Source organism: Littorina saxatilis, linkage group LG11, assembly GCF_037325665.1.
Source record: "Littorina saxatilis isolate snail1 linkage group LG11, US_GU_Lsax_2.0, whole genome shotgun sequence".
Taxonomy (NCBI): Eukaryota; Metazoa; Mollusca; class Gastropoda; order Littorinimorpha; family Littorinidae; genus Littorina; species Littorina saxatilis.
Genome location: NC_090255.1, coordinates 17,078,753 through 17,094,341, shown reverse-complemented (window position 1 = coordinate 17,094,341; position 15,589 = coordinate 17,078,753). Strand labels below are relative to the sequence as shown.

At 39.5% G+C, this 15,589-nt stretch overlaps 1 protein-coding gene across 4 annotated transcripts in view; it reads right to left on the bottom strand.

The window, feature by feature from the left end:
* Nucleotides 1-278: 278 nt before the first annotated feature.
* LOC138979905 (tumor protein D54-like) overlaps nucleotides 279-15,589 on the bottom strand; it is a 55,812-nt gene continuing 40,501 nt past the window's right edge. For 3 of the 4 annotated variants that reach the window (XM_070352678.1, XM_070352675.1, XM_070352677.1), the window contains 3 exons: nucleotides 12,605-12,706; nucleotides 11,760-11,820; nucleotides 279-5,435 (listed from right to left, as the gene is read on the bottom strand). In XM_070352678.1, coding sequence (XP_070208779.1) covers nucleotides 5,298-5,435; nucleotides 11,760-11,820; nucleotides 12,605-12,706 — 301 coding nt within the window. In that variant the 3' untranslated portion in view covers nucleotides 279-5,297. The remainder of the gene's footprint in view (nucleotides 5,436-11,759; nucleotides 11,821-12,604; nucleotides 12,707-15,589) is intronic. The other variant, XM_070352676.1, reaches the window with a different exon arrangement.

Genomic DNA, 15,589 nt, shown 5'->3' with positions numbered 1-15,589 from the left:
TGTGCCCAGAGGAAATTTAAAACTCCATTCTTTTATGAAGTTTCTGCATTGTTTTGAACAGGACAAGATGTTAAAAATAATGTTAAGGTCTGTGCATTTTGCACACTCAACCCCATTCTGATGACAGTATCTTGATACCAACAAAAAGGAAAATAAATTCAAAAACTTGGATCAATCTGTTTCATACACGTAGACAATATTCAGTTAAACTTGAATCAATCGTGCACATATTAGTTGCTATTCAGCACACTCGCACACACTTTCATTACAAAACACTATTTGAAGATGAAGTGTTTATTTGACATGACACTGAAATGCAATCTCTTTGGTCGCATTCTGAACAGTGAGAGAGACCAAAGGAGTAGCACTTTCTTTCTTTCTTACTTTATTTGGTGTTTAACGTCGTTTTCAACCACGAAGGTTATATTGCGACGAGTAAAAGGGGGAGATGGGATAGAGCCACTTGTCAATTGTTTCTTGTTCACAAAAGCACTAATCAAAAATTTGCTCCAGGGGCTTGCAACGTAGTACAATATATTACCTTACTGGGAGAATGCAAGTTTCCTGCTTGACTAAAATCTTTACAAAAATTGACTGTATTCTACACAAGAAACACTTAATAACAAGGGTAAAAAGAGAAACAGAATCCGTTAGTCGCCTCTTACGACATGCTGGGGAGCATCGGGTAAATTCTTCCCCCTAACCCGCGGGGGGTGGAGTTAGCAATGGTTACAATTGTTCATGGTGTATGTACAACTATCGCTACAGCTTAAAATTCACATCCATAATTTTCCCAATAAATGCCTTGATGCTAAAAACTATGCTTCGAGTGTCTAACCTACAAAACCGTCAAGTTTAATTTTTATTCAACAAAGCTGAAAGGAATCCACATATATATGCCTAAACATAAGATCTAAAATGGATCATTATAGTATATATGAAATATGCTGCAACTAAAATTATATCGTGTACAAAACAAGTCGTTCCACCTGACATTTGGTTACATTATCTAAGCTTCAAAAAAAAAAAAAAAAGACGCTACCTATGTACACTCGCCATAGGTCAATCGGAATGTCTAAGTTGCTTCGGTAATATGAAACCAACATCACCATGCTTACGTATTGAAAAAAAACAAAAAACCCACACTCTTCATGTTACAATGTCCATCATTCAGTTATAGTGAGAGTGTAATGTCGCTAACTAACACTTGTACAATTAATACCAACGGATTTGTGAAGCAATAATATTGAAAATGTACAACAATTATTTATCACATGTAACATCCACCTGATCAACCTCAAAACTGAAAGAAAATTAGAAAAGGGAACTAAAAACAAACTTTCCAAGATGATCAATCAGTCGAGCTTGGGAAAGTGAATAAACAAACAAGAACATTAAAAAAAATACCACTAAATGTATTCCAAAAAAGTGTTCCAACTCATTGCAACAGCCAAAAACAGATTTATACTCGGTGTCTTGCTGAAGTCTTCTGAAAATAAAATGTAGGGAAAGAAATGTCGAGCTATGAACAAATAATTCAGACAGAAAATGACTTGATTCTAGCACATCGGACATGAAATACGTAAACTTTCTGCAATTTCTGCATTTCTTTTTTTTATCTTTTCAGTAAATGGATCAAAACTTGCAAAAATGAGCATTTCCTTGTTACAACTTGGACTGTTAAATAGAAAGAAGAAAAAAGCTGACACAAGACTTGATTAAGAGTTGTCAGTCTCAAAATAAAAACGAAGCCATCACAGAAAGGGTGAATGGGTGAGACATTAAGGTCTCTTCATTTGTGACCACCCAACAAACTCTACAACACTTCATGCAGCCAGGAAGAAAAAAAAGTCTCAGTTGGAATCTGAGAACTTGTACATCAAGGCAAAAATAAACCCTCAAACTTGGGGGGACAAATAAATAAATAAATATGATAAAATGCAGGCAGAAAAAAATGCACAGAACACATTCAAAGCTGACATCTGTTGTGTAGATAGCTCATGCACGGATGCCAGATATACAAGGAAAAGTTTGAAGTGATGAAAACTTGAACTGCAACATGAAATGAAACCAGCCATACCTGGACGCAATGGAAGCACAATTAGAAACTGCAGGCGTTACAATATCAGGTATTCAGATGCGTGTCGGACCTACCATCGGATAATGCCTCCGTAATCTGTGCAACAACAAAAGTAGGTTTACATCTAACTGCAAGAAAGCTAGGTACATAAAACGGCAACAGAAATACACCAAAAGCCGAAGGAGTTGACAAGTGTTGATGATCTAAGCTACAATACTTCAATCAAGAATGCAAGGTCAGAAATTTTAAAGAGAGAGGACACAAATTACAGTTTATAGTGCAAAATGAAACTGATCATTCAAGCCTGCTCATGCGCAAATTTTCAACTGCAGTAAGTATAGATTAAAGTGGGGTTTTTAATATAAAACGCAAAGATGTGCTTAGATGAGCGCTTTTTTCTTGTCAGAAGAGTTATTAATTGTTCAATTTGTGACAACACTTAGAAATAATTTCATGAAGAGTTCTGAGAAAGAAAGCAGAAATTAGAAAACAAAGAAAAGAAACTCAAAACAAAATTGGAATTCCCTTCTCTGACAGTAGAATGATAGCAAATGTTGGTGGAATCTAAACTGAGACACTTTTACAACAAATAAGATATTTCAAGGAGATATCGACATTTTGTGTGTGAATCTCTTCCTTCACAGCTCACTGTGTTGATGAGCGCACAACCGTGATATTGCACAGAAATCATGTCGCTGCACATGAGTGTAATTGCTTCTCAAAAAGATGCTTGTATACTCTTTTGCGCTTAGACAGTGGTCTTGTGTACATTTCTCAGACTAGAACGAACTTGTACCCAAAGTTTACCACAGACGCTTCAACAAATAGAACAAAAGCGAACCACTAAAATTTCCTTTTTTATGTAAATAAACACTGGAACAACATTTTATGTAGCAGTACAAATACTGCTATCTATGGTAGCTGCATGAAACTTGAAACTAATGCTGCTGCTAATTAGCCCTTGCACACATGGAAGTGATACAAAAGCAAAATTTCCACACTGGTCAAACCAAAAAGCATACCTATCCAAGCTGGCACTAATTCAGGCCAGTTCTGATACTTTCCTTGAAGACACTGATTATACTGAACGCTATCATCAAGCTGAAGAATACACACCCAAAGTACTGTACAGTGAGTGAGCGAAAGTGTATGCATTACAGTATATCAAGCTGGCACTAATTCAGGCCTGTTCTTATAGTTTCCTTGAAGACACTGATTATACTGAACGCTATCATCAAGCCTAAGAACACACACCAAAAGTACTGTACAGTGACTGAGCGAAAGAGTATGCATTACAGTATATCACCACCACAAGGCCGCACCCCCTCATATTGTAGCATGCCTATTTACATATTCATGAGACTTCTGTCAACCTCATTCTGGGCAAACAAGTTGGGATCTAAGTGCGAGACTTTCAGGCAGAAGTGAGAAAATACCTCACGGCAACAAAGCCACAAAAAATAAAGGTGACCACAAAAAAACACCAATTACTGAATTAGAAAGATGAAAACAATTGCTCTGGGCATGTTGTGAAGTCTAGAACATGGATGTTATCAATGTTAAAAGTTATCAAATATGACAGCAAAATCAAGCCACAACATTCACGCTATGATGAGTTGGATATCGCCCACTTTCGATACAATTTAATATACATTTGGTATATTTATCATATTTCAATGAAAAAGCCTTTTGAGTACATCATTATACCTTGATCATAATAAATGGAGGAATTGAATACATGACATCACCACTAACACATGTACTACCGAGCTGAATAGAAACAAAATCGGAATAACATCAAAATGAGGGGCCCGTTCCTTGTAAAAACTTCAGCCAAAAGAAGGCCGACATCTGAACAGTAACTTTCTAGCCTCACAGATAATATTTGGACCTCGCAACTCGTCTAGTGGGTTTTTTTGCTGGTAAAAAGCCACCAACTGCCAATCAAATAACATTCATTTTCCATATACACAAGAATCTAGCTGCTGACATAACTCTTTTACCCCCTCCTTTCTCAGGTAATTGAGTACTACAAATTTCCAGCATTAATTTTTGAGAAATCTGAACACCACGGATTTTTCAATGAACTGTTCGTTGCGAAATAAATAAATAAAAAGACCAGAACAAGCAGAATTTCAATAAGAATATCCATAATCGAATCATGACACATACGAGAGAAAGAGTAAGAAATTCAACATAATCACCAAAAGTGCATGTACTGAGTAGCTTATATTATCACATTAACATGAATGCAGAGAGAAAGAGAGAAGGAAAGAAAACAAAGATGGCTTTAAATTTTAAGGGAGACCAACCTCATGCATACTTTCACAATTCTTGCAAACTGTTTTCACCTAGGCCAGTTTGTAATGAAAATGGGCGTTTTCCGTGGTTCTCGATCTACATCAAGATAGTACTCAATTTGTTGTTGTTGTTTACTATATTGTCTATATGATTGAACAGGTAAGTGAGCACGAAAAAAAAAAGACCCAACTTGCCTTCTAATACGGTAATTTCCCTAGACAAAAAAAGCGAGAGAAGACAATGAAAAATAACCATTTGTCAGCGGAAAGTTACAGAAATTGTTATTTGTAGTAACCATTCACATTTTGTACTTGTCAGCGGAAAGTTACAGAAATTGTTATTTGTAGTAACCATTCACATTTTGTACTTGTCAGCGGAAAGTTACAGAAATTGTTATTTGTAGTAACCATTCACATTTTGTACTTGTCAGGCAATGTGAGCACTTGCAGATTTCCTTTACGACATGCATGTTGACAGTAAGGGCAGGCCAGTTATGAGAACAGAACATCGTTTCTCTACAACTTCTGACTAAGGAGCTACAGTCCACCCCAAAACCAAGTTCTGGATCTTCACATTCTCCTTTCTACAAACTCATTCACAAATTCATACAAGGTAATTGTTGGTCATTTCTTTTCATACCACCTCTCCAGCCAGAAGGCTGTTCAAATCTCTCAGTACAAAAGAAAATACTGTAAGTAGAAAAGTCAAACCCAGCAAATCAACTCAAAATCTCACGTTCCATAATTTTTTTTTCTTCACCCTCTCGCAGCAACATAACAAACTTGAACACGGAAAAAAAAAACTGCGTTAAAATAACAGAATCCAATGATGAATTGAATCGCAACAAGAATCAACTCATGTCTTGTAAAGTGCCTTTGCCACAGAATAGGCGAGGTTCTAGCGGACAAAGAGGGACTTAGAGGGGAACTTTCTCAGTAGGCGGGATGACGCCGGGGTCGGTGTCAGAGGTGGGGCTACCTGCTTCCTCGTCCACTGTCGCTTCCTTGAAGGCTGCGTCAATCTCGTCCGTCGACTTGCTGCCCGTCACTTTAGACTGAAAAAATACAGAGAAAAAGATATCATTTTAATGACTATAATGCTGGAGTGGGGAGGCTGGATGATGGGAAAAGGAAGCGGGGGGTGGGGGTGGGGGGTGTTGACGATTGCAATCTTTCAATGCAACAAGCATGCACACCAGCTTTACACACAGACACACTCACTCTTTCTCTCTCTCACACACACACGCATTCTTGGACACACAGTCACACACTGAAACGTGTACAGTTCCTGTGACACAGCAATGACAGTTGACACAGCAATGATGAACAATTCACATTATCAAGAACCCTCTTTTCCACAGTGCTTCCAATCAACAGACATTTTTTTTCTCTTCGTGGAAATTCTGAGAATCTAAAAACACCCTTCAAGTCTAAAGCTGGAAAATAATCACAGTGTGTCTTCAAAACTGTCATCAGTTAGTCTCAGCACAAGTCATTTGATTTTGAGAAGGTTTATTCTACTTTGGATAGTTTTGAGTGAGGAAGGAGCATATTGGTAAAATTGTCCAACGATTCAGCCATCCGATTCAGCCATCCTAAAACCGGCACGGTTGGCCTAGTGGTAAGGCGTCCGCCCCGTGATCGGGAGGTCGTGGGTTCGAACCCCGGCCGGGTCATACCTAAGACTTTAAAATTGGCAATCTAGTGGCTGCTCCGCCTGGCGTCTGGGATTATGGGGTTAGTGCTAGGACTGGTTGGTCCGGTGTCAGAATAATGTGACTGGGTGAGACATGAAGCCTGTGCTGCGACTTCTGTCTTGTGTGTGGCGCACGTTATATGTCATAGCAGCACCGCCCTGATATGGCCCTTCGTGGTCGGCTGGGCGTTAAGCAAACAAACAAACAAGCCATCCTAAAACAAATAACGAACACGCAAAACAACTCATCAACACCAACAACACACGTAAAGTCACAGAGACTTGAAACCACCAACAGCCAAATGACAACAACAGCACACACAAAAGACAAACAAATACACAAAAACACACAAAACTGCACATGCTCATATATATGCACACACACACTTCTGGAAAACATTTTTGAGAAACCACTGGACCCGAACACAAACTAGAAGGCATTGGATCTGAGCCAAAAGTGCAGACATGTGTGCTGACATTCTACTAACATAAGAATAAATCAATCTTTAAACAAAAATTGTGATTTCACACACACACACAAATACAAATTTATTGCTTTTAAGTCATCCATCCATCCATCCATCCATCCATCCATCCATCCATCCATCCAGGGTTTAACATGAATTTCTGTGGCAGGTGCAGAAAAAGGGCAGACAAAAAGATGTATCAGTTTCTGAAGCAGAATGTATGACATATATATACAAACACAGCAGAAAGAATTTTTTTACTGCACAACAACTCACTGCAAAACCAAAATGACAATGGTCTATAAAAATCAAAGTGACATGGTCTGCAAATCAAAGTGTTTCCATTTGTCTGTCAACCTTACAGAGGTCAGATCTACAGTAATGCTCACTTCCAGAGAATCTTACTTGAAATTCATGCCTTTTTTGTGACTCGTTTACCTCAGCTTGGAGCATATAATTTATGGTGCTCCAGCAGTGCCTATAACTTGATCAAGTAACAGAACTTTCATCTCTCAACTTTGCAGATTTCTCTCTCTTTCTCTCTTTTTTCTGTAAATTTTGTGTTCATTTCTTTTACCTTCTTTTATATGGTATTCCACTAAGTGCCTGAAACTTGATTAAGCAAGTAATTTCGTCTCTCAACTTTGCCCATCTCTATCTCTCTTTTTCCCATACTGTTTTTGTTCCTTTTGTTCATTTCTGTTACATTTACTGATTTCTGCAAAATTTTGGAGATGTACCATATGTATGATTTTCTAAAAATGAAATATGTCATGTGATCTTTGTCAAAAACACACAATACTGAAATACTTCTTTAAACACACACACACACTGACACACACACTGATGCACACACACACACTGACACACCACACACAGCGTTGTTTGAGTGGTGCGACACCCCCCGCGGGTTAGGGGGAAGAATTTACCCGATGCTCTCCAGCATGTCGTAAGAGGCGACTAACGGATTCTGTTTCTCCTTTTACCCTTGTTAAGTGTTTCTTGTATAGAATATAGTCAATTTTTGTAAAGATTTTAGTCAAGCAGTATGTAAGAAATGTTAAGTCCTTTGTACCGGAAACTTGCATTCTCCCAGTAAGGTAATATATTGTACTACGTTGGAAGCCCCTGGAGCAAATTTTTGATTAGTGCTTTTGTGAACAAGAAACAATTGACAAGTGGCTCTATCCCATCTCCCCCCCTTTTCCCGTCGCGATATAACCTTCGTGGTTGAAAACGACGTTAAACACCAAATAGAGAAAGAAGAAAAAAGTGGTGCGACATGCACGGGGTGACACTACAACACTGACCACTCACCAGCTTCTCCTTTAAACCTTCTATAGAGCGGGAAGTCTGCAGGCACAGGGGACAGAGATCAGAGAGAAATCAACAAAAGGGACACAACTCTGGCTGATGTTAGCGTCTAACACACATATTTCAGGACTGAATGTAAACCAACAATGCATGCATCCGTTCCCCACTTTGTAACATTTTCTCTTGTCTTTTTATTTTGTTTTTTGTGCGGAAAGCTTTCCTGCCTGGTTTATTCTGATGTTATTTTTATTTTTGTTTTATTTTTTGTTTTATTTTTTGTTTTATTTTCATTTTTGTGTCCTGCACTTTTTTGATCTGACTTTTTTCTCTCTTTTCCTCCATCCTATCTCCCATTGAAAAAATCATTTATCTGCCCCTTTTAACAAAATCTGTTTTTCTTCCTTTATTTTGTTTTACTTCCTTTTATGAAGTACACACAAAGGGGGTTTGATAAAATGAAGCTTCCAGGACTTCGTATGCGCATCATCTTCTGGAATTCCGGTCCTTATTAAAAGAATCAGACTGTCTGCATATTTGCCCAAGAGAATCTGTCTTCACATATTTGGTTTGAACATCCATCTTATTAATCAATATCAGCTTTCCCCACCCATACAGGATTGTTATGTTTTCAATTTGAGGTTAATTAAGAGTAATTCAACAAACTTTTCGTTTTGTTTTATTGTTCTATTAAAGGTTGAAGTTGTAGCTTAAAGGCACAGTAAGCCTCCCGTAAACAATCACAGATACTGTCAGGCTTTTACACACAGTACAAACACCCTTCCATTTGAACGCTCACCGAACGGGAACATCCTACGTAAAGAGCGAGCAATTTTCAAAGAATTAATTTTGTGGATTGTCTCCTCACACAATCGGACTGTGGTGCATTTTGGCGCTAGACCTAACTTTTAAAATCTAAATAATAAATTGACAGCTTGTTACACAAACATTCTTAAATCATAAAAGAATACTTTTTTCATCAAGACAAGATCAGTACAATTCGAAGTTTTGAAAGTTTGAAAAAAGAAAAGCCCGGAAGCAGGGTCACGCAAGGTCGTGGTTCTCGTAGCAGACGACGGTTTATGCCTATCGCCAGTTCCTCTGAACAGTCAAAAGCCATCGCTCGAGTTCTTGTGAACCACAGCCGTTTGTTTCGTGCATAGTTAGAGGTACATAATAACGTGCTATTGCAGATAAGCTCACAGCGAATTACAAACTGACGACAACATTGTGAAAAAGGGAAACTGGATCACACAGGTTCACGATGGCTCAGGGGTAAGATAAACCACGCAAAAATAAATTCTTTGAAAATTGCTCGCTCTTTACGGAGGGCACCTAGGATGTTCTCAAGCGGTGAGTGTTTAAATGAAAGGGTGTTTGTACTGTGTGTAAAAGCCTAACAGTAACTGTGATGGTTTACGGGAGGCTTACTGTGCCTTTAAGCTACATTTTTTTCCATAGTGTATTTTTTCCTGGTGTAATTCCACAAAGGTTGTGAAGGTTATTAATTGTCTGGTTAATGCAGAGCGGCAACACAAGCAAAGTAAACATATATAAACACCTTACAAACACCCTGCTACTTGAGACATGAGACATTGAGTTTTAAACATGTCCAATTTAAAAGTCTCCCACATAGATTAATAGTGCAAATATGTCCAGCACACAAATTCTTTCATTTTTCATTTTTCCGCTATTAGGATAAGGCATCATATACATAAAGTCCTGCGAGGTTACCCTCATGGAAATTCCCACTGCTTTCACTCTGGGGAAAGCGAGAAAGCGAGCTGCCGTACAGCATGGCGGTACCAGTTTTTTCTTCTTCTGCGTGCGTGTGTTCTTGTTTCCAGGCCCTGAGAGTTTTGCTGTGAATTTGGGATCTCTATCATGTGCATGTGTTCTTGTTTCCAAGCCCTGAGAGTTTTGCTGTGAACTTGGGATCTCTATCATGTGCATGTGTTCTTGTTTCCAAGCCCTGAGAGTTTTGCTGTGAATTTGGGATCTCTATCATGTGCATGTGTTCTTGTTTCCAAGCCCTGAGAGTTTTGCTGTGAATTTGGGATCTCTATCATGTGCATGTGTTCTTGTTTCCAAGCCCTGAGAGTTTTGCTGTGAACTTGGGATCTCTATCATGTGCATGTGTTCTTGTTTCCAAGCCCTGAGAGTTTTGCTGTGAATTTGGGATCTCTATCATGTGCATGTGTTCTTGTTTCCAAGCCCTGTGAGTTTTGCTGTGAATTTGGGATCTTTATCATGTGCATGTGTTCGCTAGGGGGTGTCCGAACACCGAGGAGAGTCTGAGCAAAGTTGACTCTGGGATACAGATCTCTTGCTGAACGTGGGGGTTGAACCCACGGCGATAGCGACAAACTGGTTTCAAAACCAGCGCTGCCACTGACTGAGCTATCTCCCCGCTCCTTGACCAGATTAATTCTACCAAGAAGGAACCAGAACTGCAGACTGTATACAAGCACAACCTGTTCCACTTGTGCATTCTCCAGACATGCGCTAAAAAAAAAGGGAAACTAGAAAGAAAACAAAACAACGTTACATCCAGTCCAGGAACACACTGACAAATCATCAACAACGGGAAGACAAACAGGACAGAAATAAAATGCACACAAAAATGTTAAGTCCCCAAACCAAGCAACCTTTTTTGAACACACACACACACACACATACACACACACACACAATGTCTAGCTAGAGTTTTTGTGCACTGGGAACATTTTACGATTCACCCTCTAGACAAACATTTTACGATTCACCCTCTAGACAAACATTTTACGATTCACCCTCTAGACAAACATTTTACGATTCACCCTCTAGACAAACATTTTACGATTCACCCTCTAGACAAACATTTTACGATTCACCCTCTAGACAAACATTTTACGATTCACCCTCTAGACAAACATTTTACGATTCACCCTCTAGACAAACATTTGACGATTCACCCTCTAGACAAACATTTTACGATTCACCCTCTAGACAAACATTTGACGATTCACCCTCTAGACAAACATTTGACGATTCACCCTCTAGACAAACATTTTACGATTCACCCTCTAGACAAACATTTTACGATTCACCCTCTAGACAAACATTTTACGATTCACCCTCTAGACAAACATTTTACGATTCACCCTCTAGACAAACATTTGACGATTCACCCTCTAGACAAACATTTTACGATTCACCCTCTAGACAAACATTTTACGATTCACCCTCTAGACAAACATTTTACGATTCACCCTCTAGACAAACATTTTACGATTCACCCTCTAGACAAACATTTTACGATTCACCCTCTAGACAAACATTTGACGATTCACCCTCTAGACAAACATTTTACGATTCACCCTCTAGACAAACATTTTACGATTCACCCTCTAGACAAACATTTTACGATTCACCCTCTAGACAAACATTTTACGATTCACCCTCTAGACAAACATTTTACGATTCACCCTCTAGACAAACAAAGTGAAACCTCCATTTGAAGACCCCCTGTTTTAAAACCTACCTCGTTTCAATACCTTTTTTTCTTTCTTCTTCAGATTTTCTCTTCACAAGGTCTTTAAAATTCACTTACTTTCAAGGCCCGATTTTCTCGGTTTTTTCACGGCCTTAACAGGGTGTTTCACTGTAACCTTCAACGCGGATACCTGGGCCATTCTGGATGACTTACATACACAATGTTTAATGAAGAACAGGTGTTCCCTAGACTCATGGGGAATAAAACTTCAGATCCTGTCCTGTACTCTGAAGTGCTATACAATTTCCACTTTTCATTCTCTAGACAAATAATAACCTCAGGTTATTGTATCTCGAGGTTATTGTATCTTGAGTTTTTGGTTGACCTAGCAGGGAATCAATTTCAGATCCTTTTTCGCGAGAGAACTTACCTTAACACTGGTATAAGTTGTGGACACTTTCTCCTCCATAGACTTGAAAGTTGGAGAATTCCTGCACACAGGGAAGGTACATATTTCATCTCTGACAATTACTGCCATAAACAAGAAGAGCAAACGCTCGATCGAGTCACTTTCGCAGTTCTGAATATTATATGAGGCATCAGATGGACAGGAAGAAATTGCTATTCACAACACAATGAGTCACGTTCACATAAAATTTGAGCCCGGTCACTTTTATAGTTTCCGAGAAAAGCCCAACGTTAAGTTGTGTGTTGCCGAACAGAAAAGGCTAGTTATCTCCCTTGTTTTTCTGATAACGTTCGTAAAAGGCTACAGATGTAAATACTTTGATGTAAAGAATAATCCTACAAAGTTTCAATCACATCCGATGAACTTTGTCAAAGATATAAAATGTCTAATTTTTCCTTTGACGCTGACCTTGAAAAAGGTCAAAGGTCAACGAAACCATTGTTAAAGTGTAGAGGTCATTGGAGGTCACGACTAAACAAAATATGAGCCCGATCGCTTTGATAGTTTCCGAGAAAAGTCCAACGTTAAGGTGGTGTCTACGGACGGCCGGCCGGCCGGACAGACTAACACTGACCGATTACATAGAGTCACTTTTTCTCAAGTGACTCAAAAATGAATGATAATTCCCTTCATGTATAATCTACAAAAGGGATGGCCAAATCGTCCGCCCGATCGCCAAGGGCAAGTAAAAAAATCCGCCCGTCTTCTCCACTAGGCTATATTGCGCCCATCACACCCACAACAATCAGCGATATTAATTCCACGAAGAACATTAGAGAGAAGAGCAAAAGTTGAAACATACTTACTTGATGTCGCCTAACTTCTTGCTGAGCACGGCCCCGGCAGAGGCCATGGCAGACGACGTCTTTTCCGACGCTGTTTTCACCACAGCACTCGTCTTCTGGTACCTGCACAACACAGTAAGTCTCTTGCCAATTAACCACTTTTAAATTATTTTTTATACCATTTTCATAACTTTATCGTTCCATTACTGGGAAATTCGGGTCGCTTCCTCCCAGTGGAAAGTTAGCAGCAACAGAGTCGCGCTACCCATGCCCAGGTGTGCCCGTGTTTAGGTGTAATCAGCCACCTGCACTTATGGCAGAATGACCGAGGTCTTTTACGTGCCACAGTGGTGAAACAGATATGGATACCATCTCTCAGCCTGCACGTAAAGCTGACCCCTGTCCGTTCCGACACGGATTCGAACCCGTGACCCTGGGATTAGATGTCCAGTGCTCTACCAACTGAGCTACCAGGCCCCCGACCTTTTGACCGAGTGTCTGTCAGTACTGGAGAAAAACACCACATTCCTGCTGATAAAAGAATGATGGAGTCAGGTGCTGTCCAGTTTCTGAGACTGGGCTGGCTGCTGTGTTGCAAAGAAGCACTCTGGTGTACATGCAGCTGAGCGTTTCTTTGCCTTGAAAGCATTATCCCTACCATCATCATCACTTACAACAAACAAGAGACATGACATGAAATGAAATGAAATACAGCCAAGACACACAGATACATACATTGTTCAACAACTTAAAAGAACGCATCGTTCATAATAGCTCACACACCGGTTTTCTAGCAATGAAAGGCGGACAGACTAAAAAGTCTTACTTTGAGACAAAGTCAAACCAGTCTATACTAAGTGCGAAAGCAAACAGTTCGTTCTTCCATAGATGTCTTTTTGTGAACAGTTGCAGAATGGTTCTGCCTTTTTGCCTCACAGCAATGATAGCATAGCGTCAGTGCTTGGCCCTGGGTTAGCAGCATTCTAAAACAGTTTCCCAGCCAAATGAAAATTATGCAATGCATGGTCGCAGGTTTTAATCCCTCTCTCGTAAACTTTCCTCTCGATTTTCCTGTGTATTTAGGAGCACCCAAAACCTTCCGTAACATATATTCAAAGAGCACCCCTGACCCAATTCAAGGTTGAAAATAAAACATAATAAAACAAAGAAGAAGAAATGAAAACACTGGGGTTGAGACATTATTACACTAAACATAAAGACAAAACTGACCAAGGAGTTTATGAAGAAAAAAAGAAAGAAAAACATATATATACAAGGCACATGCCAGCTGGTGACACAAAACCATGCAGTGAGTAAGCCATAAAATAACCTGTTATTATTGTATAATAATCATTCCATTTTACTTGGCATCTCATAAAAGTGATTAGCGATAAAGATACCCAGAGCTGCTCACTGTACAACCTGTGACATTTATTCAGAGCATTTAAACTTATAGTGACAAATTAACAGCTGCCCTGGACGCGCCCAAGATGGATTGTCCTTAAATGGCAGGTTGAGTTGGCACACAAAAGAAAAAAATCTTAACCACCACCCCCCCCTCCCCTCCCTCCCCCCCCCCCCCCTTTAACCAGGGATTAGGTTATGCACAAATTTCTTTTATTTCACAGGTACAATTCTGAAATCATTGGAAAAAGATGCAATTATAACGAATAATCAGCTGATTCAACCAGTTGGCATTACAAAGTACTCTGCAGTTTTGTGACAGGCTGCATGGATTTATACCTATAAAGAGATAATATTGGCTAGCAAACTGGCTGGCAAATTCACTGGTTTATGTTTCAACTCCTACAAGTGGTGTCCTCTGACAGGCAGTGATGAGCATGCAGCTTACCTACACTGGTATTGATTAAGTGAATCATTGCGCGATTACATTTGCTCATTACGATTCCAGACTACTTTCAGCTTATGCTCCAAGGTGGCTAGACCCAGTTGAAGGTAGCTGGTTTAGTATGTGTTAATGCTTGAAACTAACTCACAACCCGATTGTCACTAGCTTCAAGGGTTGAGTGCAAACACACTCAAAACCTGCACATCCTACTCGAGAGTATATACCTACAGATGCGGTATATATATGTCATGTGCATGTTTATACGCATCTTGTTAACGTGTGCCGATCAGAACACATACAGGCCGCTAAAAACTTGCTCTCTATGTATATGCAAGCAGCGTTTCTTGAATCTATTCTTTGAAGCATGTAAAGCTAAACCCTACTTTTCATGCGGTGACTGTCAACTGTCGATTTGCTGCATGCAAGGGGCTTCAAGGTCAATGATGCTAATATTCAGCAGCAGTTACAGTCTAGTCTCAATTTGAAACCTATTCAACATTGCATGACTGGAAAGCAGGATACCAAGTTCTAACATAATTTGGCTGCTTTCACCTCCTGTCTAAGAAAATCTGTTCTGTTCAGGGTGGGGTTGGGTTGCGAGGGGTGATAATGAGTGTCAATGGAGGGGTTAGCAATACAGTGGAACCCCCCTTTTAAGACCTCCAAAAATCTGAGAAAATCAGATCTTAAAAGCCCATACGACTCACATGCTTTACACATTTTTCCTACCAAAATACATGTGACCTTGACCCAAGGTCAAGGTCATCCAAGGTCATGCAACACAAAGCTGTTAATTCAAGACATAGGAAGTACAATGGTGCTTATTGGCTCTTTCTACCATGAGATATGGTCACTTCTAGTGGTTCACTACCTTATTTTGGTCACATTTCATAAGGGTCAAAGTGACCTTGACCTTGATCATATGTGACCAAATGTGTCTCATGATGAAAGCATAACATGTGCCCCACATAATTTTTAAGTTTGAAACAGTTATCTTCCATAGTTCAGGGTCAAGGTCACTTCAAAATATGTATACAATCCAACTTTGAAGAGCTCCTGTGACCTTGACCTTGAAGCAAGGTAAACCAAACTGGTATCAAAAGATGGGGCTTACTTTGCCCTATATATCATATATAGGCGAGGTATTGAATCTCAAA